Source organism: Dasypus novemcinctus, chromosome 28, assembly GCF_030445035.2.
Source record: "Dasypus novemcinctus isolate mDasNov1 chromosome 28, mDasNov1.1.hap2, whole genome shotgun sequence".
Taxonomy (NCBI): domain Eukaryota; kingdom Metazoa; phylum Chordata; class Mammalia; order Cingulata; family Dasypodidae; genus Dasypus; species Dasypus novemcinctus.
In genome coordinates this window covers 42446295-42458686 of record NC_080700.1, presented here as the reverse complement: position 1 = coordinate 42458686, position 12392 = coordinate 42446295, and the positions used below count along the sequence as shown (strand labels likewise).

Genomic DNA, 12392 nt, shown 5'->3' with positions numbered 1-12392 from the left:
GCTGGGGTCACTTCCCAGGTGGACTTCCGGTCACCTGGTGCCTGCAGCGGTGACTTGCGGTGGGGCAGGTGAGGGCACGCGGTGGGTGCTCAAGAAGCAGGGCGCCCACTTTTCTTCCCCACCTCGACAAGGCAGAACGACTCCCGCCAAGACGGGTGGCGAGGAGGGCGGCTCCGCCGTGGACGAGGCGGCCACGGGAGTGGGCACTGCCGAGGGCGGCCGTGGGCCGCCTCCAGGAGGCACGGCCTGCGGTACCAGCCCGGGAACGTGCTGGACGAGGTGCTCGGCAGGGCTGTGCCCCGTGGGAGTGATGAGCGCGCCGTGCCCGAGGATGGTTGTCCAGGAGACACGACGGGGACCGTGGCAGGTTGATATGGTTATGAATTCCAAAAACAGGCATTGGATCACGTTCGTAATCTGGTCTGTACCTGGGCCAATGGAGTTATGGTTAGGGCATCGTGAAAAACGGGGTTGGGGGTTTCTGAGTTGGAGTTTTGATGTTGGAGTTTGATGCTGAAGCTTTAAGCTGGAGCCCCAGGAAGTCAGCACAAAGAGAAAAGAGAAGCCAGCCCCGGGAAGAGAGGAACCTTGAACCCAGGAAGACGCAAGCCTGGGAAAAAGGGACCCAGAACCCAGAGAAAAGCAAGACCCTGGAAGGGAGGAACCCAGGAAGCCTGAGCCCTGACAGACGTCGGCAGCCATCTTGCTCCAACACGTGGAAACAGACATTTGGGGAGGGAAGTAACTTATGCTTTATGGCCTGGTATCTGTAAGCTCCTACCCCAAATAAATACCCTTTATACAGACCGACCCTTTCTTTTTTTATTTATTTATTTATTTATTTTTTTTATTGACTTTGTAATAATATTACATTAAAAATATATATGTGAGGTCCCATTCAACCCCACCCCCCCACCCCACCTCTCCCCCCCCCCAGCAACACTCGTTCCCATCATCATGACACATCCATTGGATTTGGTAAGTACATCTTTGGGCACCTCTGCACCTCATAGTCAATGGTCCACATCATGGCCCATACTCTCCTCCATTCCATCCAGTGGGTCCTGTGAGGATTTACAATGTCCAGTGATTGCCTCTGAAGCACCATCCAGGGCAGCTCCATGTCCCAAAGACGCCTCCACCTCTCATCTCTTCCTGCCTTTCCCCATACCCATCAGCCACCATGTCCACTTTTCCCAATCCAATGCCACCTCTTCTATGTGGACATTGGATTGGTTGTGTCCATTGCACCTCTATGTCAAGAGGAGGCTCAGATTCCACATGGATGCTGGATGCAATCCTCCCACTTTCAGTTGTAATCACTCTAGGCTCCATGGTGTGGTGGTTGTCCATCTTCAACTCCATCTTAGCTGAGTGTGGTAAGTCCAATAAATCAGATTGTAGGTGCTTGAGTCTGTTGAGGCTCAGGACCTGGCTATCACATTGTCAGTCCAGAGATTCAAATCCCCTAAATATATCTTAAACCCCAACATTAACTGCACCTCCAGCACATTAGCATGAAAGTCTTATGAAGGAAGATCCCATCTGAGTCCAGATTCATCACACATAAACACCATTTCCAAAGAGGGGCCATCTGACCTGGTAGTTAACCCCATCGGCCATGACCATAACTCCCATGGGTCTCTTTAGCCCTCAAAGGAACCAATATCTGGGGGTTGTATCTGCTTTATCTGTCTCTCTGACTCTGCTCAGTTGTGCATGAGGGCAATCCTTCTGCCAGCCTCCAGACTCTTTTTTAGAAACTCGTAGCCATATAAACTCATTTCTCCTTTCCATTTCCCCCTTACTTTAGGTCAAACCGCATTTTAAAGTCATGTTATTTTATGTAGACAGGGATATTCTGTTGATCCGCATTGAACCTTCCATATAAGGTCATTTTCCAGTTGCATCATCAGTTGGTAGTTGATAGTGGTCCCTCGGTGCCAGGGAGGCTCATCCCCGGGTGTCATGTCCCATGCTGGGGGGAAGGCGTTGCATTTACATGCTGAGTTTGGCTTCGAGACTGGCCACATTTGAGTAACATGAAGGCTGTCAGGAGGAAATTCCCAGGCACAATGTTGCTCTAGGCGACCCTTTCTGGTATTCTGCATCAGCGCCCTTTGGCTGACTAATACAGGGCCGGAGCCTCAGACCAGCCCGGTGCGCTGGTTGTCTATGTGTCACCACCGTCAAAGGCCCAGAGACAGTGTGGCTGGAAACTGAGATGATTATCAAGCAGAACGATAACTGCCTGGAAACCAGCAGCACGGCTGCTCCCTGTGCGATGGGTGTGGTGAGGGCAGAGAGAGGCGGGCAGGCCGGGGCAGCGGGAAGGAGAGGGGGGCCAGACCAGCAGCAGGGCGCCTGCAGGCATGGGGGGGGCCGAGGCTGCAGCCCCGAGGCGCGGAGCAGAAGCGCAGCGGCCGCGGTGGGAGGGACGGGCAGCTCCCGTGGCAGCACACGCGGTGGCGCAGCCTCCGCTCCTCGCCCGGGCCTTCCGCTGAACTTCCTTTTCCTGGGGAGGGGCTCTGCTCTCCAGTCCAGCCCGAGCACAGTGACCCCTCCCTGACCGGCCGGTGGCCTTGCAACCCAACAGTCAAATATTTACCTTTCCTTTGCCAGGTAGACTGTGGGACTGTCTGGTTGTTTTCCCGGCATGGTGAGTCACGGCTGCAGAGTCAGCCCACAAGGCATGACTCACCGTGGAGCTGAGCACACCCTACATGCACATCAGCACACATGTGTGCTCACGAGTACATATAAACACACACGTGTGCATGCACGCACACACAGGCGTACATACAAGCACACATGCATGCAAGAGCACACAAACACATGCACACATAAACATGCAGGTGCATGCATGCAAGCACACACATGCACACAAGCCCATATAAATATGGGCACACATAAGCATGCACATACATGGATGCAAGCATATACACCTGCACACATGCTCACATAAACACGCATACAGCATGCACATAAACATGCACACAAACGTGCATGCAAGCACACATAAGCAAACACACATGCACACAAGCACACATGACACCCACACAACATGCAGGCACACACACAAGAATACACACATGGCCTGCCTTGGAAAGAAAGGAAAATGGCTCGAGAGATGGGAGACCTGGAGAGGGACAGGAGGGTGCAAGCCGCTGCTCACCTGGGCTGTCCTGCAGGCAAATGCGAGCTGACCCCCAGCTGGGCGGACCCAGAACCCCCTACCACCTGCTTCTCTCCCATCCAACCTCCCCTCCCCGGGGACCCCAGTGCCCTCTTAGGCTCACACCTATGAGGGAAGGCGCTCCATCTCCCACTAAGGGTAAAAGCCCCACGCGTAAGGAGTGCGCCCCGTGCGAAAGAAAGTGCAGCCTGCCCAGGAACGGTGCCGCACACACGGAGAGCTGCAGCAAGATGACGCAACAAAAGAGACACAGATTCCCAGTGCTGCTGACAAGGATAGAAGCGGTCACAGAAGATCACACAGCGAGTGGACACAGAGAGCAGACAACTGGGGGTGGGAAATAAATAAAAAATAAATCTTAAAAAAAAAAGCCATGTTCTCGCGCTCAGAATGGAAAGCACAGAGAACCCGTAGCTATCCAATATCAGGTCATGTGCGTCACCTTGGAAACCAAGATGGTCCCGGTGATGGGATGGCAGAAGTGGGCGGTGCAGAAAACACCTGCCTTTCTCGGCTTCCCGCGAGTTTAGTTCTGAAGCACTTTTCCCACGAAGAGCTCCCCCAAACCCAGGGAGCCTGGCTGCCAGCTCAGCCTCCAGCTGCCAAAGGACGACGCATGGGCACCTGGCTCGTCGGCCGCCTCCACGTGTCGACCAGGGGCTGCCACTCCCAAGACCGCGGTGCGCTCAGAGCCTCAGCTCCTGAGCAGAGGGCCACTGGGGACCCGGCCTCCACGCAGGCCCAGGAGCCATCCCCGGGGCTGCTCCCTCAGCTGGGCTGGCCGGTCCCTGCAGGACACTGAGGCTCCAAGCCTGCGAGAGGCACGCTGTCCCCGTCCAAGCCGGGGAGCCTCCAGGGCAGCTCTGCGAGGACGTGAGGAAACGGCGTCCTGCCGGCGCCGCTCCAGGAGTCCTCGGCCTCGCCACGAGGGCCTGCCGCCCTCCAGGCCCCTGCCACTGGGCACGGTGGCCTGACTTCATCGCCAAGGCTGGCCAGGGCCAGCGGCTGCCGCTCGGGACACTGCCACTGGGCCCCGCCTGGGCACCCCTGGCTGGAAAGCACCCTGAGCCGAGAACCCGTGCTGCCAGAGGCGCGACGTGCCGTTCTTGTTCTTAGGGACGCCTCCCTGGCGCTAGGCTCACCTGCGCTGCGGCAGGGCCTGCCCTGGGTCCCTTGTCTCTCACCAGCAGGAGGCTTTTGAGGGGGGAGTGAGCCCCGACGGTGGCCCCTCGTCTGCGGGAGCACGACCCGATGCTGAACGTTGCCCCTGGAGCCAGGTCCTTTAGACAGGCCACCTGGGGCAGGGGCGTGCCTCCCCCCACGCTTCCCCCCACCTGTCTCTGGCGTTCCCATCCTGGCACCGAGAAGGCCCGTGGCAAGGGAGGAAGCCGCCCCCACCTGCCCCGTCCCTGCCGTGTCCCCGGCCGCTGGGACACCGCAGAGACCTACAGAGGGGCTTCAGACGCCGTGGGGCCCCACTCACTCAGTACATGGAGAAACCGCCAAGGGCCCCTGCCCACCAGGACCTGCCCGCGAACGCGGGCTCGGGGCAAAGCCTGAGACCACGTGGGCTTGTTCACCCCCTGCAGGAGTCCACAGCTGCCGGAGCCCAGGGCTGCGTGGAAGGACGTGCCTGGGTCTCGACAGAGCCCAGAGGGAAACAGGGAGAAACATCAACTAGGCAGACCCCAGGACACAGGACGCCCAGAAATCTCGGTCCTGCCCCGACCCAGAGAACAGAGGGAGACGAGTGATCGAAACAGTGTGCAGGGAGCCCAGGCCCCAGGCGGGAGGGGCAGGCTGTGCGGGGCTCAGGCATTTCCCCAAAGCCTGGCTGCGCCGCCCCCAGCTGTGCTGGGCTGGTCCCAGGTGTGCTGCGCGGGCCCCCAGGTGTGCTGCGCGGGCCCCCAGGTGTGCTGCGCGGGCCCCCAGGTGTGCTGCGTGGGCCCCCAGGTGTGCTGTGCGGGCCCCAGGTGTGCTGCGCTGGCCCCCAGGTGTGCTGTGTGGGCCCCCAGGTGTGCTGCACTGCCCCCAGGGGCTCTGGGCTGGCCCTCAGGTGTGCTGGGCTGGCCCTCAGGTATGGGAGATTCAGGAAATGCCTGAGCAGCCTCTCTGCCGCCATCCCTAAGACAAGGAGGTAAATTGAGGTCATAAAACACACGAGATGCCCAGAGCAAAGGCTCCCAATCCCCCGTCTATAGAAGGCTGAGAAAAACCAGAATACTGAGGTTCTTCACAGTCACAGCCCACTGCATCCAAAGCAGGTCCTTTAACAGACTCAGGCCTTCTTGCGTTTTGGGTGGTAAAATGCCCTATCTGCTAGGAAAGGGCAGTGATAATGGAAGGCATTGTTTTTTCAATGACTTCCTTGATAAGATAAAGTAGATGAGACCCCTTATTTTAAAAACTGGTTAAAATCCAAAGTTCTGGCTTCCACCAAACAAAAGGACAAAGGCTGGCGGGAATGAGGCAGCCTGCAGCCCACCCACCCTCATGTCTTAAATCTGCTCCCGGCAGCACCTGCTTTGATGTGTGGACAGAGGCTGCACCGCTGGCCCGGTCCTGGCACGGGGTCCAGCCCACCATGGCAGGTGACAAACAATAAATATCGTTGATTGAACAAACTGGCTCACAGGCTAATAACAAAACAAGAAACGGACTTGGCCCAGTGGTTAGGGCGTCCGTCTACCACATGGGAGGTCTGCGGTTCAAAACCCCGGGCCTCCTCGACCCGTGTGGAGCTGGCCATGCGCAGTGCTGATGCGCGCAAGGAGTGCCGTGCCACGCAAGGGTGTCCCCCGCGTAGGGGAGCCCCACGCGCAAGGAGTGTGCCCATAAGGAGAGCCGCCCAGAGCAAAAGAAAGTGCAGCCTGCCCAGGAATGGCGCCGCCCACACTTCTGGTGCCGATGACAACAGAAGCGAACAAAGAAACAAGACGCAGCAAATAGACACAGAGAACAGACAACTGAGGGGAGGGGGGGATTTAAATAAATAAATAAATCTTTAAAAAAAAAAAAAAAAAAGAACAAGGATAAAAATCAGGAGGGAGACAGCACCGGGGGATGGGAGCAAGTAAAAAGAAAAAGGCTTCCACCTGGGTCCTCTCGCTCCCATTTTAACCAGCTCTTTCTTTAACAGCTGTCCCCGGAGGACAGTGCAATCAAGTAACTGCACCCACTGCTCATCCAGGGGTCCACTCTGAGCGGCTGATTCAAAATGGCCTTGCTCGCTTCAAACCCTGTTCAACAGAGACCGGCTGTCCCTGTCTGAGCTGAACTAAATGGCCACCGCTCCTAGGAACACCTCTCACTGCCCAGGAGCCCGCGGCGACATGAAGCCACACCTGCGCCCAGCAGACGTGGCGTGTGTGCCCTCCACCCCTGCCACGACACCGTGCCGGGCCCTCCGCAAGCACGTGTCTTCTGACCTCTCCCGTCGGTTATTCTGTGGCATTGAGCTACAGATTGCAAATTTGGGGGAGGAAAAAACCCACAAGTTGTAAGACAGCATCTCTGGGAAGAGCAACAGAATTTTCTAGAAGAGTGTGTGAGAAATGAAGAGCTGGCTGTGCTGCACGGAAGCCGAAATCATCGTGGCGCAGTGCGCAGGCCTCCCAGCTCCCACCGCGGCCGCTTGTTTCCAGGATGAAGCTCCGGCTGCTTTAGAGTGAAAACAAGCACGGCTGTGTCTTCTCTCGTGCTCCCACCGTATCGATCTACTTATTTTTGTCCTAAAATGACGCTCCGACTGAACTGGTTCATCCATCAGGGGCTCTCGGAATAACTACCAATCACGACAGCGGCAAAAACTCCCGATTCCTTTGGGCCCCAGGGACCTCAGGCGGGCCACATTTTCCCATCAGGAGTGGATCAAAAACCACCCACCAAATGAGACCAAAAAACCCACAGGAATAAAAAATAAACACGCAGGGAGGTGACGGGGGCATGGCTTGTGAACTGCACCGAATTAGCTACTGGAATTGTGGTCAAAAGGGGAAGTTTTAGCAAACATGGGACCACACAACACAGTGAATCCTGATGTCACCACGGGCGGTGGTTACTGGTTCAACTAGAAACACGCCTTGAACGGCGACACATGCCCACGCTAGTGCAAGGTGCCGACGAGAGGGTGGCACTGGGGAAGTCTGTGTTTCGCGCGTGCATGTTGTGTAAAACTACAAGTTCTCTAGTAATAACAGTAATAGCAAAACATGCACCGTGGAAACCGGGGGCAAACTCCAATTACACATCCTATTCTCCCGCGAGAGTGAGGACCCAGGCTCGAACCCCCGAAAGACGCCCCCAAAAGGAAAGCACGAGCCAGGTCCACGCTGGGGGTCTCGGTGCCACGCACCCGGCCTGCCCACTGACCTGCTCCGTCTCCACGAAGTTGGACACGTGGCCGTCGTCGTTCACGCCGCGCGTGTGGAAGCGCGCGCCGGCGCACTCGCAGCTGATGCGGGAGATGAGGCAGGCCTTGGCCTGCTTGTGCGAGGCGTACACCGTGCGGATGGCCACGGCCCCGCAGATGACCTTCAGCAGCCAGTTGGAGCAGTCGACCTGGTGGCGCTGCAGGGGCACATGCAGCTGCTGGTTCCTGCACGGCAGAGCGCCCACGGAACCAGGTCAGTACCTCAGCTCGCGTGATGCCGCACCCAGGGCAGGGGCCGTTACGGCGTCAAGGGTCCCCCAAAGCCACGCTCAGTCCCTAACTCCCAAAACCCGTGACTATGGCTTCTTCTGGAAACGAGGGCTCTGCAGGTGCAGGGGTCAAGTGGCGGGCACCTGAGACTTGCGTCTGTCTGCGGAGCTGCTGTGACAAAGTGCCCCCGACCAGCAGGCTGGAGCAGCAGAGCTTGTTGCTGCCCTGAGGCTGCAGGGCCACCGGCCTCCTGCCTGCCCTCAGTGTGGCTTGGCGGGGACACGAGTCCGCCCGTGACAGTGAAGGTGGCTCTAAACCAACATGGCCGGTGTCCTTATACGAAGAGGGACACGGGACTCAGACACAGAGGGAGACGCCGTGACGACCGAGGCCGGGGCTGGATGACGGGACGTCTGCCTTCACGAGCCGGGGGCACGGGGGCTGCCCGGGGCGCGGGGGATGCCCGGAGCGCCAGAAACGTCAGTGGCCTGCAGCCCTGCCCGCTGCTCTATCCTGCCCTCGGCCTTGCCCTGCCCCCTGCCCTGCCCCCGCCCTGCCTCCCGCCCTGCCCTCGGGCAGGCTGACTTGGTTTCCCCCTGTGGGGCTGGAGGGGCTTTGGTGGGCAGCACAGGGTCCAGAGCTGCAAGGCCCAGGTTCGAATCCCATCTCGGGTGTGCGGCGCGGGGTGGTCCCTGTATCTGCACATCGGGGATCACGTGAGACCCTCCCGTGCTCACTGTTAGGGGGTTGCACTGCTACTTCTCGCGGTGACCACAGGACAGGGCCGGGACATGGGCCTTTCTAGCCGTCGGGTCAAAGTGCCTGCACTGAAGGTCACGGGGCTCTCGGGGGGCCAGGGGAGTGAGCTGTGGTCCCACTAAGCGCCCAGTACAGGGCGCTCCACCCAGGAAGTGGGGTTTCTGGTCCACGGAACGCTTCTAGCACGTTCCCCGGGCTCGGGGTCGGCTTCCTTCCCGTTGTCCCTGGAAAGCTGGCGGCTCTCCAGAGGGGCTCGTGATCGGGGGGGCTGCAAGGCATTGGGGCGGGGGCTCACCAGAAGAAGGGGCGCCCCCGCTCGGGGTCCTGGCCGTCCTGCTGCTGCGCCCGCACCGTCAGGTCGAAGCGCGACCCTGCGCTGGGCCAGGCGAAGTAGAAGAGGCCGGAGCCCAGGACCTTCCTGAGCGCGGCCAGCCGCTCGTCCGGCGCGTCCCCCTGCAGCGGGCACAGCTCGGCGGCCGTCACGCGGAAGATCTCGGCCTCGGGCAGCCGGCCCACGGAGGCGCAGCCCGTCACCAGGACCAGGAAGCTCAGGGAGGCGCCACCTGCAAGGACACGGGCGGCCTGACGTCCAGCACGGGGGCGCGGGGGCACGGGCAGCCAGGGGGCCTCCCATGGCCGCCCGAGCCCAGACTGAGGCCGGGGGCCGCCCGCGCCCAGGGCCCCCGCGCTGCTGGGAGGCGAGTCCTGGGCGCGCCCTAGACCAGAGCCTGCGGGTGCGGCCCACGACCCGCCTTTACGCCTCCTGGGGCGCCCGCCTGCCCGGGGGCCGGCCTGCTCCACCCAGGCCCCCTGCCCCCCTGCTCCCTGAGCCTCCCGCCCATCTCAGCCCCGGGCTGGGGACCTCCCCGAGCCCCCGCCATGCGCCCCCACGCCTCCCGTGGCCCGCAGGCGCTGAGGGCTAACCGCAGGCCCCCAGCTCCCCGGGCCCCGCCACCCGCCGGGTGGGCGCTGGGTCAGCGGCTGGACTCCAGGGCCCGAAAGAGTGCCATGTGCTCCCGCGGCCCCTGCGCCCAGCAGGGACCCTGCCCCCCCACCTCCCTGCCCCTGCGACCCCTGCCCCCGTGACCCCTGCCCCCGCTCTGCCCAGCAAGGACCCCTGCTCCCCCACCTCCCTGTCCCTGTCCCCTCCCTGCCCCCATGCCCCCTGCCCCCCACGACCCCTGCCCCCCCGCCTCCACCCAGCAAGAACCCTGCCCCCGCTCCCTCCCTGTCCCCCATGACCCCTGCCCCCTGCCTCCTTCCAGCAAGGACCCCTGCCCCCTGCCCCCCCGTGACCCCTGCCCTTCCCTCCCCTCAGCAAGGACCCCTGTCCCCCACCTGCTCCCTGCGCCCCGTGACCCCTGCCCCCACATCTCCCTGCCCCCTGTGACCCCTGCCCCCCCCGCCTCCACCCAGCAAGGACCCCTGCCCTCACCAGCTAATTCCTCACCCTTCTGGGGCCAGTTCGGTGTCACCGCCTCCGAGAGGCCTTCCCTGCTTTCCCCAGGCGCGCTTAGGTACCCTCTAGTGCCAAGAGCGTCCCAGTCAGTGCTCGTCCCACGCGAAGCTGCCGAGCCCCCTCCCCGGCAGACGGGCTCCTCGCACTGCCCTCGAGGGTCACCGAGCGCCCGGCCCTGCTGCAGGGACAGAAGCCCCCAGGACCCCTGACCCTGGCCGTGCTCTCCGCTCCACCTCCTGCTCGGCAGAGCAGAGATGCCAGGCAGGCGCTGCGCAAGCGAGAGGGTCCACGGCGAGGACTCCCACCCTCCTCGAGGGCAGGGGGTCCTACAAGACCCCTGCTCACAGGGGGCTGTGGGTGGGCCCTGGCAGGGCCGGCGTTTAGTTGCTCCGAGGACACGGCCCCTGCTCGGCGCACAGGGCCAGGGCCAGCTGGAGTCCCCAGCCACGGGCCCAGGGGGGTCAACCCTAGGTCCCCGGGCTCTGACCAGAGACGATTGCTCTCCTCCGTCACCTGCTCACCTCCTGCCACTTGTTCATCTCCCACTCACCTGCTCGCCTCCCGTCATCTGCTCACCACCTGTCACCTGCTCACCTCCTGTCCACCTGCTCACCTCCCATTACCTGCTCACCTCCCGTCACCCGCTCACCTCCCGTCACCCGCTCACCTCCCGTCACCCGCTCACCTCCCATCACCCGCTCACCTCCCATCACCCGCTCACCTCCCGTCATCTGCTCACCACCCATCACCTGCTCGCCTCCCGTCATCTGCTCGCCTCCCGTCACCTGCTCGCCTCCCGTCATCTGCTCGCCTCCCGTCACCTGCTCGCCTCCCATCACCTGCTCACCTCCCGTCACCTGCTCACCACCCATCACCTGCTCGCCTCCCGTCATCTGCTCACCACCTGTCACCTGCTCGCCTCCCGTCATCTGCTCGCCTCCCGTCATCTGCTCGCCTCCCGTCATCTGCTCGCCTCCCGTCATCTGCTCGCCTCCCGTCACCTGCTCGCTGCCTGTCACCTGCTCACTTCTCATCACCCATTCACCTCCCATCACCCGCTCACCTCCCATCACCTGCTCACCTCCCATCACCTGCTCACCACCCATCACCTGCTCGCCTCCCGTCATCTGCTCACCACCTGTCACCTGCTCGCCTCCTGTCCACCTGCTCACCTCCCATTACCTGCTCACCTCCCGTCATCTGCTCACCTCCCGTCACCCGCTCACCTCCCGTCACCTGCTCACCACCCATCACCTGCTCACCTCCCGTCACCTGCTCGCCTCCCGTCACCCGCTCGCCTCCCGTCACCCGCTCGCCTCCCATCACCCGCTCGCCTCCCGTCACCTGCTCGCCTCCTGTCACCCGCCTCCCGTCACCCGCTCGCCTCCTGTCACCTGCTCGCCTCCCGTCACCTGCTCGCCTCCCGTCACCTGCTCACTGCCCGTCCACCTGCTCACCTCCCGTCACCCGCTCACCTCCCGTCACCCGCTCACCTCCCGTCACCCGCTCACCTCCCGTCACCTGCTCACCTCCCGTCACCCCGCTCGCCTCGTGGCTGCCCACGATGTCTAGTTCCCTCCTTGCAGTAACAGTGAGAACACGGCTGCTTGTGGGGTGACGGCTGGCTTTACAACGACCGTGCGCTCCACGGGGATGTCGCACTTCCACCAGGCGCCGCAGGAGTGGGGGGGGGCTCAGTGGGGGCACCGGGGGGGGGGGAGGTGATATGGCTCCTCTCGCATTCCCAGACTCGTCACTGAGACCCCAGACAGCTTCCTGGGTGGCCTGGGAAGAACTTCACCCACACGCCCACAGGAAGACACCTGCAGCCGCGGCTCGGACGTCTGCCTGGCCCTCGCTCCCTTTATCGCGCCCTTCGCCACGGACTCGAAGGTCCAGGAGGGGATGGGGTGGGGGTGGAGCGGAGAGTCCCTTGGTGAGCTCGTGAAATAAGAAACGATGAGGGAAGTGGAGGTGGCTCAAGAGACTGGGCTCCCGTCTACCCTGTGTGAGGTCCAGGGTCCAATTCCTGGCCTCCCGGTGCAGGCAAGCCGGCCCGAGCCGAGTGCTGGCCCGAGGGCAGAGCTGACACAGTGGGATGACGCAACAAAGAGAGACACAGAGGACACATAAGAGACGCAGCAGGCCAGGAAGCTGAGGTGGCGCAAGAGATTGAGCGCCTCTTTCCCACTTTGTAAGGTCCCTGCATCGGTTACCTGTGCCGCCTAATGAGAAGACAAGCAGACGCAGAAGAACACGCAGCAAATGAAGAGAGAGCAGACAACCGGGGGGAGGAATAAGTAAGTAAATCTTTAAATAAAAAAATAAATAAAAAA

General features: G+C 61.3%; 1 protein-coding gene across 1 annotated transcript in view; it reads right to left on the bottom strand.

The window, feature by feature from the left end:
- Positions 1-12392, bottom strand: part of SYNJ2 (synaptojanin 2) — a 128142-nt gene that overhangs the window by 81369 nt on the left and 34381 nt on the right. The window contains 2 exon segments of the mRNA XM_058289618.2: positions 7568-7793; positions 8893-9160. Coding sequence (XP_058145601.1) covers positions 7568-7793; positions 8893-9160 — 494 coding nt within the window.